At 45.3% G+C, this 23,730-nt stretch overlaps 1 protein-coding gene across 1 annotated transcript in view; it reads right to left on the reverse strand.

The window, feature by feature from the left end:
• Window positions 1-731: 731 nt before the first annotated feature.
• The window catches only part of LOC130360959 (uncharacterized), a 68,120-nt gene continuing 45,121 nt past the window's right edge, over window positions 732-23,730 (reverse strand). The window contains exons 11-19 of the mRNA XM_056563515.1: window positions 21,703-21,899; window positions 17,668-17,830; window positions 16,375-16,524; window positions 16,041-16,201; window positions 15,201-15,377; window positions 8,113-8,254; window positions 5,519-5,703; window positions 2,616-2,757; window positions 732-1,454 (exon numbers count right to left, since the gene is read on the reverse strand). Coding sequence (XP_056419490.1) covers window positions 1,276-1,454; window positions 2,616-2,757; window positions 5,519-5,703; window positions 8,113-8,254; window positions 15,201-15,377; window positions 16,041-16,201; window positions 16,375-16,524; window positions 17,668-17,830; window positions 21,703-21,899 — 1,496 coding nt within the window. The 3' untranslated portion in view covers window positions 732-1,275. The remainder of the gene's footprint in view (window positions 1,455-2,615; window positions 2,758-5,518; window positions 5,704-8,112; window positions 8,255-15,200; window positions 15,378-16,040; window positions 16,202-16,374; window positions 16,525-17,667; window positions 17,831-21,702; window positions 21,900-23,730) is intronic.

The following is a 23,730-nucleotide window of genomic DNA, read 5'->3' on the forward strand; positions in this document are numbered from 1 at the left end:
CCTGCGCTCGCTTCCTGTACAGGATATAAATGTAGGTCCTGGTGCGTTAAAGGGGTACTCCGCTCCTAGACATCTTATCCTCTATCCAAAGTATAGGGGATAAGATGTCTGATCGGGGGGGGTCCTGCAATCTTGGCTGTGGCACCTCAGCGAACTGCGCTCCATGTTGGATGACTGGCGTCACGACTATAGGAGGGGGTGTGACGTGGCAGCAGGATTACTGTGGTTTGTAGACTTTTCTAAATAGATAGGTTTGCTTTCATAGGTCTTTAAAGTAGTACTCCGGTGGGGGGAAAAAACTGATTTCTAAATTACTTCTATTAAAAAATATTTGTCCTTCCGGTACTCATTGGCAGCTGATTGCTACAGAGGAAATTCTTTTCTTTTTGAATTTCGAATTCAAATTCTTTTATTTTTGTCTTGTCCACAGTGCTCTCTGCTGACACCTGATGGCCGTATCAGGAACTGTCCAGAGCAGGAGAAAATCCCCATAGCAAACCTATGCTGCTCTGGACAGTTCCTGACATGGACAGGTGTCAGCAGAGAGCACTGTGGACAAGACAAAAAAAAATATTCAAAAAGAAAAGAATATCATTTGTAGGATACAGCTGCTAATAAGTACTGGAAGGGTTAAGATTTTTAAATAGAAGTAATATACAAATCTGTTTAACTTTCTGGCACCAGTTCATTAAAAAAAAAAAAAAAAGTTTTCCACCAGAGTACCCCTTTAAGGTGGGTGAGGGCCAGATGTGTCCAGGTAGTCCCTGAGTATGGGGGAAGCTCGGGAGAAATACTGGAAACAGTTGTGAGGTGCGGATGATGGGAAAACACAGAGGTGGGGATTGGACATTATATGAGGGACGGTGTCTGGAGATCCCATTGAGTGTAATTGATAGGTTGGATAGCGGAATTTGATAAAGATAAGGGAAAGATAATGAATTTTATGTGGAGCTTTAGAAAGTGGGAGAAGAAGGAAGATATAGTTGATAGACACTCTGAGATCCTAGAGAGGTGACATACTGACTGAAGAGGTAGTTATATGTCTCATCAGCATAGAAATGGTACTTGAATTGGATTCTATGATCTGTCCCAAGAAAAAAGTATAGAGGCAGAAGAGTAAGGGCCCCGAATAGATCTTTGAGGGTCTCCAACAGAGGAAGGGTGAAGAGGTGATGGTGTGTGTAGGAAACGCTGAGAAGTTGTTGAGGTATGAGGAGATTCACAAATACAATGACATATAACATGTCCCGTGACAGTATTTGCTGAATACATCGTCTATCTGCGAGATATGGCAAATATCTCAAAGGGTTTGGGGGATTTTGTAGACCCCAGTAATGGAGTAAGGTCCAGTTTGGCTCCGGGTACAGGTTTCAAAGTAAAATTTTGTAATAGTGCTGTGAAGAACAGGAATAGCTCCATTTTAGCCAAGGTTTCCCCAGCACAGCTACGTTTACCTACGAAGAAGAACAGAAATCATTAGTATAAGATGACTGATCATCTGAGATATTTTGTATGCAGGTTTTGAGACTTTGATCTCTTGTGATTGATGCTCATTATTGCAATGGTTGCAAGTGGAGAAGAACAAAGTTTATTTTATTAACAAATTGAACTTGTTCCAAATTTTACAAAACATTCAGATTTGTTGGTGTTTTGTGATCTACCTAGGGGGAATCTGTACAGCAGCAGGGACTTTTATCAGATGACAGGAGTCCTTGCTCTTGTTCACTAAGAAGTGTACATACATTATGATTATGATACATACATCATGAGGGAGATTTATTAAAACCTGTGTAGAGGAAAAGATGACCAGTTGTCCATAGCAACCAATCAGATTTATTTTTTTCATTTTTGAGAGGCTCTTTTAAAAATGAACGAAGCAATCTGGTTGCTATGGGCAACTGGTCAACTTTTCCTCTGCACAAGTTTTGATAAATCTCCTCCTATATGCCTTGTTGTTCAGTTAATAACCTCCTAGCCAAGCAAATGTAATGAGGTGATGATTGCAGGGGCCCTTATGCCATGGCACCACTTGGATTAGTGACCTCAGGGGGGCACCACCTACTGTGAAAAGAAAGGCATAAGCAGCGCAACAGCTTATCTAAGAAAGGGGACAGGGCACTGGGTGGATAAAAAAGAACCATGCCATGTACTACTATGCTGGCCCCGTCACTCAGTGTTGCCCACTCCCTGCTAGTCAGGTGCAAGCAACACGTGGCAGTGTGAGCTCCATCTCCTCTTCTCCACCTGCATCTTCTAGAGCAAGGGTCAAGAAGACAACCTCGGAGTTGGATGTCCTATCATGTGACATACTTGAGTGTGTACAGTATTGAGTGCTAGGCTCATTCAGACAGCTGGGGAGGTTGTTAAAGTATATTCTGTATATTCTAGTTAGAGCTCAGCCGAGCGGGATTTGTTATGTATAATGTCCTATATTTGCCTGTGTTGTTGAAGAATAAAGCAGACTGAGGCCTATATAAAACATACATTACTGTGCGGGACTGAAATTACTGGTGTGCGAGCAGTCTTCTAGCTGGAGACGGTGATCTAGGTGAACAAGTGACCCCCCCCCCCAAGTTGTCACATCTCTTTTTTGAGAGTAAGATAATAATTATTACCTATTGAGAAGGGGATGAAGGCCTCATTCTTTTTGAAATTCCCTTCAGCATCAAGAAAATGTTCGGGATAAAACTCATCCGGTTTCTCAAAGTAAGTTCTCTCTCTCAGTGCGGAGTGCAGCAATGGGAAAACTAGAGTTCCCTGTAGGGAAAAAATGGATACTATATGTACACGTCACCGAAATATATAATAGAATATTGAGAAGAAACAGGTAAAAAAAGATGCATAGTATAGAGAATCTCTCCTGTGTGGTGTAGTAAAGAGGATCTGTCCTGTGTTGTGTAGTATAGAGGATCTGTCCTGTGTGGTGTAGTATAGAGGATCTCTCCTGTGTGGTGTAGTATAGAGGATCTCTCCTGTGTGGTGTAGTATAGAGGATCTGTCCTGTGTGGTGTAGTATAGAGGATCTCTCCTGTGTGGTGTAATATAGAGGATCTGTCCCGTGTGGTGTAGTATAGAGGATCTGTCCTGTGTAGTGTAGTATAGAGGATCTGTCCTGTGTGGTGCAGTATAGAGGATCTCTCCTGTGTGGTGTAGTATAGAGGATCTGTCCTGTGTGGTGTAGTATAGAAGATCTCTCCTGTGTGGTGTAGTATAGAGGATCTCTCCTTAGTGGTGTAGTATAGAGGATCTGTCCTGTGTGGTGTAGTATAGAGGATCTGTCCTGTGTGGTGTAGTAAAGAGGATCTCTCCTGAGTGGTGTAGTATAGAGGATCTGTCCTGTGTGATGTGGTATAGAGGATCTCTCCTGTGTGGTGTAGTATAGAGGATCTGTCCTGTGTGGTGTAGTATAGAGGATCTGTCCTGTGTGGTGTAGTATAGAGGATCTCTCCTGTGTGGTGTAGTATAGAGGATCTCTCCTGAGTGGTGTAGTATAGAGGATCTGTCCTGTGTGGTGTAGTATAGAGGATCTGTCCTGTGTGGTGAAGTATAGAGGATCTCTCCTTTGTGGTGTAGTATAGAGGATTTCTTCTGTGTGGTATAGTATAGAGGATCTGTCCTGTGTGGTGTAGTATAGAAGATCTGTCCTGTGTGGTGTAGTATAGAGAATCTGTCCTGTGTGGTGTAACATAGAGGATCTCTCCTGTGTGGTGTAGTATAGAGGATATCTCCTGTGTGGTGTAGTATAGAGGATCTCTCCTGTGTGGTGTAGTATAGAGGATCTCTCCTGTGTGGTGTAGTATAGAGGATCTGTCCTGTGTGGTGCAGTATAGAGGATCTCTCCTGTGTAGTGTAGTATAGAGAATCTGTCCTGTGTGGTGTAGTATAGAGGATCTGTCCTGTGTGGTGTAGTGTAGAGGATCTCTCCTATGTGTTGTAGTATAGAGGATCTCTCCTGTGTGGTGTAGTGTAGAGGATCTCTCCTGTGTGGTGTAGTATAGAGGATCTCTCCTGAGTGGTGTAGTATAGAGGATCTGTCCTGTGTGGTGTAGTATAGAGGATCTCTACTGTGTGGTGTAGTATAGAGGATCTGTCCTGTGTGGTTTGGTATAGAGGATCTCTCCTGTGTAGTGTAGTATAGAGGATCTGTCCTGTGTGGTGTAGTATAGAGGATCTGTCCTGTGTGGTGTAGTATAGAGGATCTCTCCTGTGTGGTGTAGTATAGAGGATCTCTCCTGAGTGGTGTAGTATAGAGGATCTGTCCTGTGTGGTGTAGTATAGAGGATCTGTCCTGTGTGGTGTAGTATAGAGGATCTCTCCTGTGTGGTGTAGTATAGAGGATCTCTCCTGTGTGGTGTAGTATAGAGGATTTCTTCTGTGTGGTATAGTATAGAGGATCTTTCCTGTGTGGTGTAGTATAGAGGATCTGTCCTGTGTGGTGTAGTATAGAGCATCTGTCCTGTGTGATGTAGTATAGAGGATCTCTCCTGTGTGGTGTAGTATAGAGGATCTCTCCTGTGTGGTGTAGTATAGAGGATCTCTCCTGTGTAGTTTAGTATAGAGGATCTCTCCTGTGTGGTGTAGTATAGAGAATCTGTCCTGTGTGGTGCAGTATAGAGGATCTCTCCTGTGTAGTGTAGTATAGAGAATCTGTCCTGTGTGGTGTAGTATAGAGGATCTGTCCTGTGTGGTGTAGTATAGAGGATCTGTCCTGTGTGGTGTAGTGTAGAGGATCTCTCCTGTGTGTTGTAGTATAGAGGATCTCTCCTGTGTGGTGTAGTGTAGAGGATCTCTCCTGTGTGGTGTAGTATAGAGGATCTCTCCTGTGTGGTGTAGTATAGAGGATCTCTCCTGTGTGGTGTAGTATAGAGGATCTGTCCTGTGTGGTGTAGTATAGAGGATCTGTCCTGTGTGGTGTAGTATAGAGGATCTGTCCTGTGTGGTGTAGTATAGAGGATCTCTCCTGTGTGGTGTAGTATAGAGGATCTCTCCTGTGTGGTGTAGTATAGAGGATGTGTCCTGTGTGGTGTAGTATAGAGGATCTGTCCTGTGTGGTGTAGTATAGAGGATCTCTCCTGTGTGGTGTAGTATAGAGGATGTGTCCTGTGTGGTGTAGTATAGAGGATCTCTCCTGTGTGGTGTAGTATAGAGGATCTCTCCTGTGTGGTGTAGTATAGAGGATCTCTCCTGTGTGGTGTAGTGTAGTATAGATGATCTCTCCTGTGTGGTGTAGTATAGAGTATCTCTCCTATGTGGTGCAGTATAGAGGATCTGTCCTGTGTGGTGTAGTATAGAGGATCTGTCCTGTGTGGTGTAGTACAGAGGATCTGTCCTGTGTGGTGTAGTACAGAGGATCTGTCTTGTGTGGTGTAGTCCTGTATACAGATGCCACAGCCAAGCAAAATGGACTTATTGATGCCTCTATTGACTATTAGTTTTCGGGGCACATAACCCACTAGCCTTACCATTTAGCCTCATCCCTGCTGTAATGCTAACCATTCTATTTTTATTTACTTTTTACCTTTGGAATAAAATATCCTCTGAATGTGACGTCTTCAGAAGTTGCATGTGGAACATTAGTCGGTGCAATGTCCCCAAAGCGTTGAATTTCATGTACGACGGCGTCAGTATACGGCATTTGTTTCCTATGTTTCATTTGAGGTTGGGCCGATCCGATCACTCTCTCAATTTCATTATGCACTTTTCCTGCGAAAGAAGAGGTAAAGTGTTACCTAATATTTACGTCAGCTTAGTCAGCTAAGACTAAAAATGAGCGAGCCGAATCCGGCGAACCTGGTTTTGACCTACTCGGTGAACACGCAATCTTTCACCGGTTCGGCTCGCGCAAGCCGGTAAATAGCGTGCAAAAACTGAATGCATGTTTTTTTGTGCAGCTGGGCGGGCAGGGGGTGGTGGGGTGACCTTGGGACATCTGCGGATCACATGATCTCTTAAGTCTATCATGTGATTTGCTGCTTACTGTGTCAATTAAGCACAAAGGCCAATAGGAGACAGCCAGGGACACAGATAAAATGGCAGTGACACGTGATCACCCACAGCGTTCAGAGCACTGGGAACTTCTTCAGAGAGGAGAGAGAGGGAGAGGGAGAGAGCCAGACATAGGGACAGTTAGTGGTTAGAAAGATAGAGATAAATATTAGAAAGAGCGACCGTGTGTGTGTGACCAGGATTCAATCCTCATACAAGAATCATATAGGGGCTCCTATAAACCAAAACAGAATGTAAGGAGACATCATAATACCAGCCTCTGAAGGGCTCTTCTGTTGCTACCACAAATTCAAAGCCTTTTTCAAGGCTCATACCTGCATATACCTGAATTAAATAGTGTTTCTAAACCAGCTCCAGTAAGGTGCATTGATCTGTGCCACTCACCCACAAAGCGTATTCAAATGGCGCCTATATACCTATAGGGCCGGTAAACACAGTATTGTATATATATATATATAATAGATTTCTGCAAACACCTTCAGTACTGATTGTGCTATCATCTTTGCCACCCAAAAAGTGTGTTGAAGTTACAAATATCTAGCCTGTAGTGTTACTGCAGTTCTGGTGTATTTAATATTGCTTCGCAAAAACACCTTCATTACTCATTGTGCTGTCTCCTCGCCCACCAAAAAGCGTGTTGAAGTTACACGTATGTATCCTGTAGCATTATATGGTTCTGGCGCATTTAATGTTTAACGTGTTTAATTTACATGTATCTAGCCTGTAGTGTTATACAGTTCTGGTGCATTTAATATTGTTGTGCAAACACCTTTAGTTCTTATTGTGCATTCTTCTCTGCCACCCAAAAAGCATGTTAAAGTTACACGTATGTAGCTTGTAGTGTTATACGGTTCTGGGGCATTTGTTCAACAAACACCTCCAGTACTCATTAGAATTACTTGAATACACTCCTAACAGTGTTAGACAGGGGTTTAGAGGTTTTGGGCAGTGTTATTAACGTGTTTACGGGTTTATTTAAGTGCTCGTTCGAGTCAAACTGAGCCAAACCAAACTCAGGATTTCCAAAAATCTTGGCGACTCCGGCGAACTGAACTTTTCAAAAGTTCACTCAACTTTAGCTAAGACCAACAAACAAAACACCAGCCCAAGCATATGTTTCAGAAGAGAAAGATAAATGTATTAAACATTTTAAAGGAGTACTCTGGCAAAAATAAACTTCCCCCCTATCCACCTCAGCGGACGGACCCCCCGCGATCATCGGGACCCCAGTGCTCTCAGTGAGGAGTGCATGTCATCTAACGGTAAATGACATACACTCCATTCTTTTGGCCCTTCCATAGGAATGAATGGAGCATGTGCCATCTGCAGAACACGCTCCTCACTAAGAGCCGTTTCTTGTCCTGGTTATTGGGGTGGGGGTCAATCGGATCCCCCACGATCAGCTGCTTATTCCCTATACTGTGCATAGGAGTTCCCCTTTAATTTTTCATGGGCATAATTGTTCAGACCCTTTGCTATGACACTTTTGAGAATTTCTTTGAGTACCTTGAAAACAAAAGATACAAAAGTGGTGCCTGAGTCATGTAGTAATAGTTAGGGAACAAATTCAATATGTAGAAAACAACATTTTATTTAATGTTGACGATGAGAAGACTTTTTTGGCAATGGGCAGGGACATCAAAAAGCCACGGTCGGTAGCAATAACGGAAGAGGGGTGAGATTATGTATGATTTGAACTGTTATATTACAAAATGAATGAATGATGTGTTTGATTTATGTTCTTAATGTTTAATCACCATGTTAACTAGTATTTCTATTTAAAAAAATGCATTTACGGGTCCCTAGTAATTTTTTTCCTTCGCTAATGTCACGTATGGGCAGGGAGAAGGTGAAGTCCTGCATTCGCCCACAACCCCTGCCCCTGTCTATTGCGTATCCGCCCTAACTGACAAAATTCTCAAAAGATGCCTATGAAAAGACGCCATTGAAAACTGCCAGAGGGTTAAAAAACTGCTATTTTACACACACAGGTGAAATGCCTGAAAAACATCAGAAAAAAAACGCAAAAATGTGGCAGTTTTTCTGGCATTTTTTCAGGTGAAAAAAAAATAAAATAAACTGGTGAAAACTTAGTCTAATCCTTACGTTGAATCTCTGGATATTTCATCATGAGCAGAAGCCCCCATCTCAGGGTGGTTGCTGTGGTCTCCATTCCAGCAGCGAACAGGTCTCCTACCAGTGCAGTTAAGTTATCATTGTGGTAATATTCAGTGGATTCGGAATTTCCCTGCACAAAAAGCAAAAAGAAAATCAAAAATACTGAATAGTGTCTTATACCTGTTTGATTTTTAGGTATTATGGCCTACTTGAATAAGGGCATTTTAAAGGGTTTTTCCTGACACTTTTTATTGAAGGCCTTTTCTCTGGAAAGGTCATTAAAGGGGTACTCCACTGGCCACGCTGTGTGCGCGTGGCGGGGGTCGGCCACGTCCCTCATGACGTCATGCCGAACCCCCTCATTGCAAGTCTATGGGAGGGGGCGTGACTGCCGCCACATCCCATCCCATAGACTTGCTTTGAGGATGCGTGGCGTGACATCACGAGTGGGCAGCGCGCACACAGCATTCGGAACTAAATGTTCCGAATGCTGGCCAGTGTTGTACCCCTTTAATATCTGATCGGTAGGAGTACAATATCCGGCACCACCAATCAGCCAAAGCTGTTTGCCATTTAATCCATTTATAGACAGTTCTATACATGGTATAGTGGTTGCAAAGAGTTACAGCACCTAGGTCCTAAAAAAGTGAATGAAAGCTGCACTGCAGTAACCAAGCTCGGCCACTACTCAATGTATAGCACTGTCTGCTTCTGACTCTTCTGACTTGGTTCTCTGTGTATATGGGTGATATGATGGCAAGCTACTTGCATGTGCCTACCTCCCATTGATTGACAGTGTACACAGAGGCTGTTACCAAGAGGAGATGGGCTGGCTAGCCCTGGGCTCCTGCCACACTAAGGAACATCCCCTAGGCACTTTACATTTTAAAGCTGAAAAGGGCTATGGGAAAAAAAATGTATGTCTGGATTCAGCTATGTTTAGGGATTCAAAAATATGGACTGCGATAGACAGGTGAGGTTCTTTTTGCCCATTTCAGGATCAATCCCACTTCCTGTAGAAGAGGGTGGGATCTTGTACATTCCTGCTTGTTTATGAAGTGGACTGCAGTTATCTCTTCTGACCTTATCCCGATGGCATGTCTCTTGGTGATGGGTACAGAATATAGTACCAAATCACCCTACAGTGTAATGAAATAAGCTCTCTCATATTGGAAAAGATTGGCATTTCTTGAGTGCTCCATCTCCCCAGAACAGGTATTTATGCCAGATGGGCTCCCCAGCCAAGAAGGGAAGCATCTGTGGTCAACGAGGGCCAGCAAGGGTGGACTATTGACCTGCACCTTTACGTGACTCAACCATCTCTAGGAGTGTCGCATTTCAAAGACTGGAAGAAAGATGATACCCAGCACTCACCAGTAATGCACAGTGAAGATTTATTACGCCATAGTGTAGTACAAGGACGCGCTTCGGCATCCTTGTACTGCCATAGGCAGACAGCTGAGGATGGCTCCCACGTCGGAACATGTCCTTGTGCTACACTATGGCATAATAAATCTTCACTGGGCATTACTGGTGAGTGCTGGGTATCATCTTTCTTCTACCTGTGGCTTTACCCTACCTCGTGCACCACCGCAGATTCCACGGAAGTGCTGACATATCCCTATATTGAACATTTCAAAGATTGTCCAGAACTTACTCTTGAAGAAGACAAAGGTGCTAGAGGGCCAAGAAACCACCTTCATGGCTGTAGACATGAGGCCCAGAACCCTCGATAGGATTCTTATTGAGGTATGCTGAGGTATCTGCAAAAATCTGGCAACTGCCATCACCTTCTCTTGTCTCTCTTGTGGGATATGCACATCCATTGGGAATCTATTTAGAATCTCAGAAACAATTTTGATGTTGTAGGATGTATATGTGATTCCTGCCAATTCATAACCATCCCAGGTATTGAAGAAAAGAAAGTGTAACTCTAGATGGTTTTGTACCGTCTCAACTCCTTCAGCCACTCGTCCAGATATGAGACTATGGCTAGCCCCTGAATCCTGAGAGCCAGATCCACCACATCACATAGACATTCTGAAGCCAGAATTGTGAGCTATAGAGATAATAAAATTATTGGGGGAATATGGGGTAATTTATTAAGGGTGGTGTAGGTAAATGGCCAGTTTTGTTAGCCAGTTCTGAGCTGGTGTAGAATAGTGTCTGTTCACATGGCAGAATTTTCGCTTGCAGAATTCTGCCTCAAATTAAAGCCCATAGACTTCTATGGGACTCCGCACTCACACTTCTGAATTTCTGGTTGCGGAATCCCATAGAAGTCTACATGCTTTAATTTGAGGCAGAATTTTGCTTGCGGAATTCTGCCTTGTGTATGGTAGGTATGGTCTGGCATTCTTGATTAGGCATTGGGCCCTGTTTTTTTTTCCAATTGACTTATGTTTGTCATAGTCTTATACCGAGGTTTCCTTGCATTCATAACCCGTATTGCCATTTATTTATGTTATTTTTCTGCTTTATGACTTATACCTACCCTTCCATGGTGATTCAGTGCCCTTTTTATGTATTCTGCACCTTTCTATGTATATTTTTAACTTTTTGTATTTAATAAAGTATATGGATTTATAATGATTTCATGTTTTTGTGTGCACTGTTTGGTACACATTTTCGGCGTTCCCCTTGTGTATAGACCCTAAAGGATGTGCAACTGTTACGCCGAGCGCTCCGGGTCCCCGTTCCTCCCCGGAGCGCTCGCCTCATCCTCGTTGCTGCAGCGCCCCGGTCAGATCCACTGACCGGGTGCGCTGCGGTACCGCCTCCAGCCGGGATGCGATTCGCGATGCGGGTGGCGCCCGCTCGCGATGCGCACCCCGGCTCCCGTACCCGACTCGCTCTCCATCGGTCCTGTCCCGGCGCGCGCGGCCCCGCTCCCTAGGGCGCGCGCGCGCCGGGTCTCTGCGATTTAAAGGGCCACTGCGCCGCTGATTGGCGCAGTGGTTCTAATTAGTGTGTTCACCTGTGCACTCCATATATATACCTCACTTCCCCTGCACTCCCTGGCCGGATCTTGTTGCCCTTGTGCCTAGTGAAAGCGTTCCCTTGTTTGTTCCTAGCCTGTGTTCCAGACCTCCTGCCGTTGCCCCTGACTACGATCCTTGCTGCCTGCCCCGACCTTCTGCTACGTCCGACCTTGCCTTTGTCTACTCCCTTGTACCGCGCCTATCTTCAGCAGTCAGAGAGGTTGAGCCGTTGCTAGTGGATACGACCTGGTCACTACCGCCGCAGCAAGACCATCCCGCTTTGCGGCGGGCTCTGGTGAATACCAGTAGTGACTTAGAACCGGTCCACTAGCACGGTCCACGCCAATCCCTCTCTGGCACAGAGGATCCACCTCCTGCCAGCCGGCATCGTGACAGTAGATCCGGCCATGGATTCCGCTGAGGTGCCGCTGTCAAGTTTTGCCGACATTTCCACGGTGATCGCCCAGCAAGCCCTAAAGATCACCCAACAAAATCACCAGCTGGCATACTTGACCACCGTGACACTGCAACTTCAGTCACAGATACAGCAGCTGCTGCCGCAGATACAGCAACTTCAGTCACAGACACAGCAGCTGCAACAACCATCTCCTCCGCCGACTCCTGCAACTCCTCCGCAGCAACCGGCCGCTCCTAACCCCTGCTTGTCCCTGCCGGACAAATTTGATGAGGACTCTAGACTCTGCCGTGGTCTCCTTTCTGGAAAGGCCTTGTCTGGGGCCACACCGCTCTGGGACCGCAATGATCCTGCCACAGCCACAGTCCAGTCCTTCTTCGCTGAGGTCCGTGGTGTCTTCGAGGAGCCTGCCCGTGCTTCTTCTGCCGAGACTGCCCTGCTGAACCTGGCCCAGGGTGTTTCTTCCGTTGGCGAGTACGCCATTCAGTTCCGTGCTCTTGCTTCCGAGTTGTCCTGGAATAGTGAGGCTCTCTGCGCGACCTTTAAAAAAGGCCTATCCAGCAACATTTAAGATGTTCTGGCCGCACGAGAAACTCCTGCTAACCTACATGAACTCATTCATCTTGCCACTCGCATTGACATGCGTTTTTCCGGATGGCGTCTGGAGCTCCGCCTGGATATGGACTTTGTTCGCATGAGGCGTTTTTTCTCCCCGGCTCCTCTCTCCTCTGGTCCTCTGCAAACCGTTCCTGTGCCTCCCGCCGTGGAGGCTATGCAAGTTGACCGGTCTCGCTTGACACCTCAAGAGAGGACACGACGCCGCATGGAGAATCTTTGCCTGTACTATGCCGGTACCGAACACTTCCTGAAGGATTGTCCTATCCGTCCTCCCCGCCTGGAAAGACGTACGCTGACTCCGCACAAAGGTGACACAGTTCTTGATGTCAACTCTGCTTCTCCACGCCTTACTGTGCCTGTGCGGATATCTGCCTCTACCTTCTCCTTCTCTACTATGGCCTTCTTGGATTCCGGATCTGCAGGAAAATTTTTTTTGGCCTCTCTTATCAACAGGTTCAACATCCCTGTGACCAGTCTCGCCAGACCCCTCTACATCAATTGTGTTAACAATGAAAGATTGGACTGTGCCGTGCGTTACCGCACGGAATTTCTCCTAATGTGCATCGGACCTCATCACGAAAGAATTGAGTTTTTGATCCTCAGGTTCTTTGGACCCAAGAAGAGGGGGAGACCCAAGGGGGGGGGTACTGTTACGCCGAGCGCTCCGGGTCCCCGTTCCTCCCCGGAGCGCTCGCCTCATCCTCGTTGCTGCAGCGCTCCGGTCAGATCCACTGACCGGGTGCGCTGCGGTACCGCCTCCAGCCGGGATGCGATTCGCGATGCGGGTGGCGCCCGCTCGCGATGCGCACCCCGGCTCCCGTACCTGACTCGCTCTCCATCGGTCCTGTCCCGGCGCGCGCGGCCCCGCTCCCTAGGGCGCGCGCGCGCCGGGTCTCTGCGATTTAAAGGGCCACTGCGCCGCTGATTGGCGCAGTGGTTCTAATTAGTGTGTTCACCTGTGCACTCCATATATATACCTCACTTCCCCTGCACTCCCTGGCCGGATCTTGTTGCCCTTGTGCCTAGTGAAAGCGTTCCCTTGTTTGTTCCTAGCCTGTGTTCCAGACCTCCTGCCGTTGCCCCTGACTACGATCCTTGCTGCCTGCCCCGACCTTCTGCTACGTCCGACCTTGCCTTTGTCTACTCCCTTGTACCGCGCCTATCTTCAGCAGTCAGAGAGGTTGAGCCGTTGCTAGTGGATACGACCTGGTCACTACCGCCGCAGCAAGACCATCCCGCTTTGCGGCGGGCTCTGGTGAATACCAGTAGTGACTTAGAACCGGTCCACTAGCACGGTCCACGCCAATCCCTCTCTGGCACAGAGGATCCACCTCCTGCCAGCCGGCATCGTGACAGCAACAAATTGTGCAAAAAGTCACATGATAAATTCATGACCACAGTAAAAAGTTAACCAGATTATGGCAAAGCTCCACAATTCCAGAAAAGGCATCTAAAGCAAAGGTCACAATAAAAAGTCTCTGAACAGCAACTGAGATAAATCCTGCAAAAAATCCAAATCAATGGCACAAAAACAGGGTAAAACCAATCAAAAACCCCTCTATATGCATTCGGTGGTTTGTCCTAAGGAAGGATGCTAGCTCCGAAGATGAGATTGAGACACAGGCTTGAGCAGAGGTCGCAATGAATTTCCATCACATTCTGGAACAAAGGAAAGTGCAGTTTGCCTAGATAGTTTTGAGATGGCCATATCAACCTTGGGAGAGGCCCCTAATCTTTATCCTTCTGTTCAGAGAGAGTACATGGTCTTTGAAACTGGAAAGAACAGGACCCTCCTCAGGATGTTTGAATTAAGCCATTATGGCTTTAGTTATTAAAGGGGTACTCCGCCCCTAGATATCTTATCCCCTATCCCAGTGGTGGGACCCCCGTGATCTCCCTGCTGCCCCCAGTATTTGTTTAGAGCGTGGGGGGAATTCCAGAGACTCGTAACATCACGGCCATGCACCCTCAATGCAAGTCTATGGGAGGGGGCATGATGGCTGTCACGCCCCCTCCCATAGACTTACATTGAGGGGGTGTGGCCATGACATCTCAAGCGGGCCGTGGAGTCACGAGGCTCCACCCCGCATCACCAGTCATCCGGCATGGAGCGAAGTTCGCTCTGTCCATCGGATGTTTTGGTTGCCGCAGCCAAGATCGCGGGAGTCCCAAGCGGCAGGACCCCCGCGATCAGACATCTTATCTCCTATCCTTTGGAAAGGGGATAAGATGTCATGAGATGTAGTACACTTAGAGGTGGGATCTAAAGATTTCCAAGGATCAACATGAATGCGCCTCATCAACCATCTGGCAATCCTTAGAAAGATTCCCAGTAAGAGTCTAGGTTCCAGGTGGCAATTTATCATTGTAGGTGTTGGGTGGGTTAAGCATTTTTGTACACCTATTTTTGTGTGCTGGTAATGTGTACGTGCACCAGATTTATTAAATGGTCAAAGGAGATTTCATACATTTTGTGCAGGTAAGCATTTTTAGAAATTTTACTCTACACACACACACACCACAATGCTAAGCTAAGTCTGGTCTGGTGTATTTTTGCGAATTTTCTGTAAATTTTCTCAAAAATTTACGACTTAACACCTGTTTCCTGCAGCAGTGGTCGTGATGTCACGGCCAAGCCCCTCCTGATGTCACGTCACACCCCCTCCATTCATGTCTATGGAGGGGTTGTGATGTAACGTCAGGAGGGGGCATGTCCATGACATCATGACCACTGCTGCAGGAACTTGGTGTTTATTTAGAACGCTGGTGCTGCTGAAGATTGTGAGCGCCCCAGCAGCGGGGGACCCAGAAGTGGGACCCACGCAATCAGACATCTTATCCCCCATCCTCTCGATAGAGGATAAGATGTTTAGCAGTGGAGTACCCCTTTAAGATGCATGTGTAAGTGTAAATCTAGAGAAAATATATTTTAAAGGTTCTCTTGCTCTTAAAGAGTACCTGTTATATCCCACAAAAATGTCATATGTTACTCAGCACCTAATCCTGATCATGTACATATATATTTGTATATGTCTAGAACCTATGTTTTGTCTGGATTATACCTCTTGTTGTTTGGCTAGGAAGGAGTCAACAAGGTTCCTCTGGTCATTTACATCCAGTTCTTTTTTCTGTTTGGTAAATGTCTCCCTTATGAATTTCTGAAACTCTCGGACGTTTTGAAATATTTTTCTGTGAGGTCCGGGAAGGAAGTCCATCAATGTGGAAAAACTGTTATAAAGCTAAAACCAAATATATAAAAGTCATCAATACTAACATAAAGTGTAACAACAGGTGCAATAAAAAATATTTTATTACATACAACATGTAAACTCAATCCTATAGTCTGAAAAAGATTTTCTGAATTCTGCAAAGAAGAGTTTTCCCAATGAATTTTGTGAGTATAAAATATTCATATTCACCGCCTGTATCAATTGCTCTTACTTTTCAGAAAGAGGCAGGGAGAAGGTATGCTGACGGCTCAGCGATTGAGCACATTGCCGACTGTGAGGGAAAAGTGATGTGGATGCACCGGACTTGATGCGGTCCCACATTCCTTTTGGGGTTTATTATATCCCAACCAGGATCGCACACTGTCTACCTGGGCAAAGTCTGTGAACAAGCCACGCCCCACTGTAAGCCATGCCCACTTCCATTTTTGGCACATATTTTCCCTTTCGACATAATGCCAATAGCCCCATTTTCGGACGAGAATTTGGGTTACTGAAATTTCAGTGCATCCCCATCACTAAGAATAACAAAAAGTTTATTTACACAGGTTAGGTCAAAATAAAAAATAAAAAAACATCTGCAGAGCGGTATTGCAAAAACAAAATTGTAGAAAAAATAAAACACAAAATATATAAATAAAATATAACAAATAAAATAATGCAGGCCGGACTTACTCTGACCCAGGGGTTCCCGAAGAGTCGAATATTTTCATTGATTAAACCCATCAGCCTCTGTATGGTCGGATCCTCATAGTCAAATCTACGACTGAGCAGTATGGCCACAATGATATTGGCTACGGCTGCATTGATAATGGTCAAATTATCAAAGGGCTTTCCTGAAGAAAAAAAAAAAAAAAAAACAACAAAAAAAATATTTGAGAATCGAAAACTATCGTGTGTGTATACAAATTAATAAATGAAAATATAAGGTTAAAACTAGCTGTCCTCCTGAAACTGTAGGGGTTGTAGTAAAACATATCACACACAAATATAAAAATGAACACCTCACCTTCATAAGATCTAAATTTCTGCACTAAACACTCGGCCTCCTCAATGATCCTATTTTCTATGGTTCTTCTCCCCATTCCATAATCTCGTAGTGTGGAGAGGGTAAATCTTCTCATCACTTTCCAGTTCTCTCCATTGGCAAAAATTAGACCTGAATAAAATACAAACGTTAAACCATTCAGAACATATGGGGATGACTAGGTCATGAGTGGGTTCCAACTGCTGAGGGTCCCATCAATTATGAGCATGAAGGCATCTTGTCCTCTGAGTAGAATAGGTCTTCTGAACATAGTGGGGTACAGTGCTTTGCAACATTCGCATATACCAAAGAAAATTCAGCCATGGTGAATAACTCATGTTTGTCAAAATGAATCGGGCATGGATCAATGTGGAATTTAAACTTCCTTTGCCACATGTCACTGATTAGACCATACTACCACCACCCTGCTGTCCAACAACTTCCACCAGTCTGCCACCTCCTGCTGTATGCTGGACACTACACTGCTACCAGTCCACCACTGCCTGCTGTCCACTGGCTACTAAAACTCACATCAGTATGCCACCTCTTGCTGTCTGCTGGATACTACTACTGCAGCCACCAGTACATCACCTCCTGCTGTACATTTGATGCTACTACTTCCACTAATCTGCCACTGTCTGCTGTCCACTGGATACTACAACTCGCACCAGTCCACCGCCCTTGCCTCTACTGCTACTACCAGCCAGGTCTACACATACAAAACCCATGATCTCCAAAAAAAGGGATCATTTTTTTGTTGCATGCATGCATTTTCCATATTCCTGTGCCCGGGCTACAAAAATAAACAAAAATAAACTTTGACTCACCTTCCTACATTCCCCCGTTGCTCCGGTACTGGTCTCACGGTTCTCGGCTGCGGTGCTCTTGCTGCTTCCTTGGGACGGTGACGTCACAGAGCCGTCAGCGTATCACCGGCCGTAGTGATGTCCCGCCTCGGCCGGTGATAGGCTGAGCGCACTGTCATGTAAGGAGTCGGCCAGAGCTCCTTACATGACAGTGCGCTCAGCCTATCACCAGCCAAGGCGGGACATTGCTGCGGCCGGTGATACACTGACGTCTCTGTGATGCTCCTGGAGTACCACCCATGCACCAAGCTAGCTGACTAAGGAGGATAAAAGATGAACAAGACCTCAGAGTCAACCGCACTACTGATGACAGATTTTCCTTTAATAGTATTTACATTTGTTTTATTATACAGTCTATCCTATCTTGTATGCATATTAATAACTAAATAAGTAAATAAAAACTGGTTACCATAGTTTTTTGAAAATTTTGCAACCATAGGTGCATGAGGTCTGTCAGCGAAGGCATCAGCATGGTTGATGAGCGCGTCCTTCAGCACTTCATAACCACATAAGACAACTACTTTTGTCGTGCCCACCTGAACACTGAAGACTGGGCCGTATTTCATAGAAAGCTGTGAACATAAGATTCGTCATGGTTAAAGAAGAACTTCAACAAAATATTTGTATTTCTTCTAAATGCCATAAAAAAAAAACAATAATAAACCAGACGAGGAATTCCTCAGCACATCCGTGTCGTCCTGAACTGGCTTTGGAATTTTTGGTAAATTTTCTTAAAAATTACACTGTGCATCTTGTATTTCAAAATTAGCGCTTAGGCTGAAATGAGTCGCCACCAATCTTTTTTCTGTAGTTGACCCACTGACCCCTTCTTCGGTAACGCGTCTTTCCCTCCTGCACAACACACAACTACTTTTCTCTAATTTTCTCGCTCCGAAGGAACCACGATGCGCTCTGTGCTGACCCCAACTGGCCTGAAACAGATGCCGGATCTCTTGGGGGAGATCCCCCCTTCCCTGACCCACCTCTTTCAATACTCACAATTACAACATTTTTATAACACCCATAAATAAAACGGATGTTGCACTTGCCTCTTACCCCTTTTGAATGCCTCTGTGTTTCCACCTCACCCCCCTCCTCATGCGGTAGGCAATATATACTCTCTTTTGATCACAGAGCTCTCAAATCGCCCTCTCCCCTTTCGAGGTGCGTGGGAAAAGGAACTGGGTCACCCTCTTCCAGATGAAGATTGGAATAAAGCCCTGGGCCTGTGTCATAGCATGTCCATGTCCTGTAAAGCCCAAGAGATAAAATACTCATTAGGTGGTATAGGGTCCCCGCCCTCCTGGCCCGGCTCTACCCATCATGCCCGGCTATCTGTTGGAGAAATGGCATGGGCACTGGCAACACATGCTACACAACTGGCTGACCTGTCCAGCTCTCGACCGTTTTTGGTCACATGTCTTGGACATTGCCTCGCGCCTTGTCTCCAGACAGATAAACAAAACACCGGACCTGATTCTCCTTTCTGTCAACCCCCCTAGAATCCCCAAAAATCTCTCCAGAATCCTCCACTTCCTTCTCATAGCGGCTAGGACGGTAATCCCAAGGCTGTGGAAATTGAATTCACGCCCTTCTCTCTCGTCCTGGCTTCAAGAAGTTTCATACATTTGCAGAATGGAGGAATTATCCGCCGACTCGAAACATCAGCTGGATAAATCTTATGCTGTTTGGGGTTCATGGTTACAGTTTGTACAGTCACCGGAGTTCACGCACCTCCACACCTCCGCCTGTAGAGAGGGGCTAGACTGCCCTTCCTGTAGTGCTCTTCTTCGTGTTGGGGTCTGGGGTTCCGGGAGGTCGCTGGTGGATGTCCCTCTCACGAGGTAAGCCTCTCCTCTCTTTCTTTCTTCCTTTCTTCTCTTTCTCCTCTCTATGTCACTCTACCTATTCACTCTCGCAGTAGTGTTTTTCCTTTTTCTTTTCCCTTCTTTCTCTGCCTTCCTACGCCACACCTCATACCTAGTTTCATACCAGCCCACTGATTGCTGTCTCCACGAGTCTTATCTGTGACCCCCTATCCGGGTCCCACTGAAGTACTTTAGAAGCTATATCTACTGGTTTTTCTGCATACCCTCCCCATGACCCAGTGGTCGAATCGGTAGATAATACGGTTGTGTACCTGACTGCACTTTTTCTTAACTGTGAATAGGTGTGGATGACTGTTCTATGTTTTATGGTCTTTGTATGGTTGTACTTACCGTGCTGTTCTTCGGTATAAATATATGTTTATGTTTATAAAACTCAATAAACTTTACTTTGAAAAAAAAAAAAGAAAGAAATGAGTCGCCACTCTCCCCAACAAATATCGCTAGGCATATGAGACAGAGAATATATATATATATATATATATATATATATATATATTGCAAAGCAGCTCATCACACTACCTTCACAGGTAGAATTCCCTAGACATCATTCCCTAGACATCAGTCTCAGAAACTGATTAAGGGTACGTTCACACGCGCCGATTTCCAGTGTATTTTACGCTGCAGATCCGCTGGTGAAGGCCCGCTCTATGCTGGCTTTACATTTGCCTGCTCGTAGTGGCAATACAACGCTACCAGCAGACCCACTGCGATGTGCGAGTCGCAGTATACTCGCACATCACGGGAGCTCTCTGCCTAGCTCAGAGCAGGGAGAGCGGGCGCGATGTGCGAGTACGCCGCACACATTGCTGCACTGTGTCTGCTGGCAGCGGTGTATTGCCGCTACGAGCAGGCACATGTAAAGCCAGCATAGAGCGGGGCCTTCAACAGCAGATCCGCAGCTAAATACGCTGCGAAAATCCACGTGTGTGAATGTACCCTAAGATTTAATACCAAGCCAGAGTTTCCCCAGAAGGGGGGAAGACCCATCTGCAGACAGCTGTTTTGGGTGTTGCCCCTTGTCAGTACAGCGCAGGGTGTTCTGATTTGGCTGGTGAGAGGCCTGTCTCTGTAAAGAGAGTACTTACCCCTTATTTTTTTATTTTATATATATATATATATATATAGATATATATATATATATATATATATATATATACACTGTGTGGCGAGACCGCACCGGGGACCGACCTCTATGCATGTGACTACCCAGGCAGCCAGCCAGGGATAGTGATATAGAGGTCCAGAAATCACCGCACAAGTAGATCTTGGATCAATAAAAGCTGGTATTCTTTATTCCCAAAATAAGGTGCAATGTTTTGGCTGTGATAGCCTTTATCAAGCATGATGCTTGATAAACTCTATCACAGCCGAAACGTTGCACCTTATTTTGGGAATAAAGAATACCAGCTTTTATTGATCCAATATCTACTTGTGCGGTGATTTCTGGACATATGTATATATATATATATATATATATATATATATATATATATATATACATTATATATATATATATATATATATATTTACACATGCTGCATGTACGCACTGTGTGACCCTACTCTAAAATTTCACATGCTGAAAAATATATACTTGTTATGATTGTTATGGGCAGTAGCAGGCTGGGCCACAGGCATGCCCACTTTTATATGGCTATTCTGTAAGTAACAGATGTGTCACAAGCAGGTCTACTTGGCACTTCTGCTAGGTCACGCCTCAAATGCTGCATGGTGTCCACCAGAAAGAGATGTGAAGCAGGAGAGGGAATGCTGGGCCAAGGGCCGCTGCTACTGTACCAAGCTGCCTTCAACTATTAGCCAACCAAGGTCCAAGGTCTGTTTGGAAGGTCCTGTATGTATCATAAGCTGAGAGGGGGCCGAACTGCTATATGGAGGCACAGAACAGGGGGGCGAGAGGCTATACAGTGTGGGAACAGAGGGCCTAACTACAAAATGTGTGCAAATAGGGGCCTAACAACAATATGTGGGTGAATAGGGGCCTAACAATAATATTTGGGTGAATAGGGGCCTAATTACTATATGAGGGCACAGAGGGTGCCTAACTACTAAATGGAGGCACAGAGGGAGCTAACTACTATATGGAGGAACAGAGGGGGCCCCAAATAGGGAAGGGGCAACATTTTACTATTTTTTATTTAGCACAGATCCTGTGGGTTATAAAAACCACCCAGCATGTGAGAGGAAAGCTGATCTAAGAAAACGCAACCAGCTTCTCTTGACAATTTAATGCATAATCTCTTATACCATTACACCGGTTAAGGATGGGACGCTACTCATGGACCAGTGCTGTGTGCCTGCCCTCCTGGGTATGGGGAAAGCACTGTGTGGCAGACTCTGTTATGGCACAGCAAAACTATAGGAGCAACTATGGGGCATTCGATTTGTTACAGCACCTTAAAGGAACAATCCAGGCAAAAAACTTTTACCATGTTGGCTGGCTTTCCTCTTGGCAGTGATACCAATGTCATAATATGGCTCTTAGACCAGAAGCATCCCCCACCCACTTTTCCTATTATTCCAGGATTTCTGTATTACCTCCATGAAGGTTACATAAGGTTTTGACATGTCAAGTGAGAAGATATTTCCGATCATCGGTAAAGGTTTTGGTCCAGGTGGGAAATTTTTGTAATTTTCATGTTTCTGGTTCATAAAAACTTTGGCAAAAAATAAGATGATGACAATAAGAAAGAGAACCGTGACCAGGTCCATGGTGAATGTGGGCTCTGTAGAGTCTGGAAAAGAAAAAGAATAGGCATGTCTATTATTACTGCGGATGAGACGGCTCATTTCTAAGTTGTCCTAGTGCCAGCATGTTCTGTCAGTAGAATGTCCTCACGGAAATTTTCAGTTCGGACATTCCACCGTGTGAACAAGGCCCTATACTCCTTGTGCAGGAGGCCAAGTAACAGTTGTTATTAAAGGGGTACTCTGGCAGAAAACATCTTATCCCCTATCCAAAGAATAAGGGATGATATGTCCGATTGCGGGGGTTACAGTCATCTGTGCATGGAGCGAACTCCGCTCCTTGCCAGATAACTGTTGACTACAGCTGCCACACCCCCTCCATTCATTTCTATAGGAGGAGTTGTGATGGCTACATACTAGCCATCACACTCCCTCCCATAGACCTGAATGGAGGGAGGTGTGACATGACATCACTAATGCGGAAGCTCCAAGCTTCTGCAGTTCCAGATGCTGCCGCTGCCGGTCTGGAGATCCCGGGGGTCCCCAGCGGCAGGACCCCCGAGATCAGACATCTTAGATGATATTTTTGCAGCTGTATGTGATGCAGAGTTTCTGCTGGACTTGTGGGAGTCTGTGCACAAGCCACGCCCCCAAATAGCATCGGGAGGTATTTTCCGTTTTGAAATATGCCGAAAGCACCATTTTCTGCTGATAATTTTCTGATGCCAAAATTCTAACACTTCTTATGGGGTGAAAGCTGGTGCAGCCATTCAGGAGATATTCATCTTGATAATTACTTCTTATGTGCAATGGTGGCAGCTGCTGTGTGTATGCAATGCTTTCTCCCGCAATAACCCCACCCCCTATTTCCAAAACCCCGCCAACACAATAAATATTCATCCCCTCTTCCTCAGTATGTCTGTAAAGGGGCCGAAGTTATCGGCAGAGGGGGTAGAATAAACCATCACACATAATGCAGCAGCCGCCTCACAGTTCAGGTCAAGGGATTTTCCGGTAAAAGACACAACCTGACTATGATGTTATTTATAATACACACCTAATCTTCTACACAACATCATAATACACATCTCATCTGCTTCACAACATCATAAAACACCCCTCCTCTGCTACACAACATCATACTACACACCTCTACTATACATTATAAATATAATACACACCTCCTCTGCTACACAACATCATAATACACCCCTCCTCTGCTACACAACATTATAATGCACCCCTCCTCTGCTACACATCATAATACACACCTCTACTATACATAATAAATAAAATACACCACTCCTCTGCTACACAACACCACAATACACACCTCATCTTCTACACAACATCATAATACACCCCTCCTCTGCTACACAACATCATAATACACCCCTCCTCTGCTACACAACATCATACTACACACCTCTACTATACATAATAAATATAATACACACCTACTCTGCTACACATCATAATACTTACCTCTACTATACATAATAAATATAATACACCACTCTTCTGCTACACAACACCACAATACACACCTCATCTTCTACACAACATAATAATACACCTCTCCTCTGCTACACAACATCATAATACACCCCTCCTCTGCTACACATAATAATACACACCTCTACTATGCATAATAATAATAATAATACACACATCCTCTGCTATATAACATCATACTACTGTCAGGAACCGGACTGGAAGCGGGAAGTGGATCCTCTGTGTTAGTGAGGCGATGACATGGGCCGTACCAGGAGACCGGTTCTAAGAAGTTACTGGTTTTCACCAGAGCCCGCCGCAAGGCAGGATGGACTTGCTGCAGCGGTAACTCCCAGGTCATACCCCCCGATAGCGACTCGACCT

This window comes from Hyla sarda, chromosome 3 (genome assembly GCF_029499605.1).
Source record: "Hyla sarda isolate aHylSar1 chromosome 3, aHylSar1.hap1, whole genome shotgun sequence".
NCBI lineage: Eukaryota > Metazoa > Chordata > Amphibia > Anura > Hylidae > Hyla > Hyla sarda.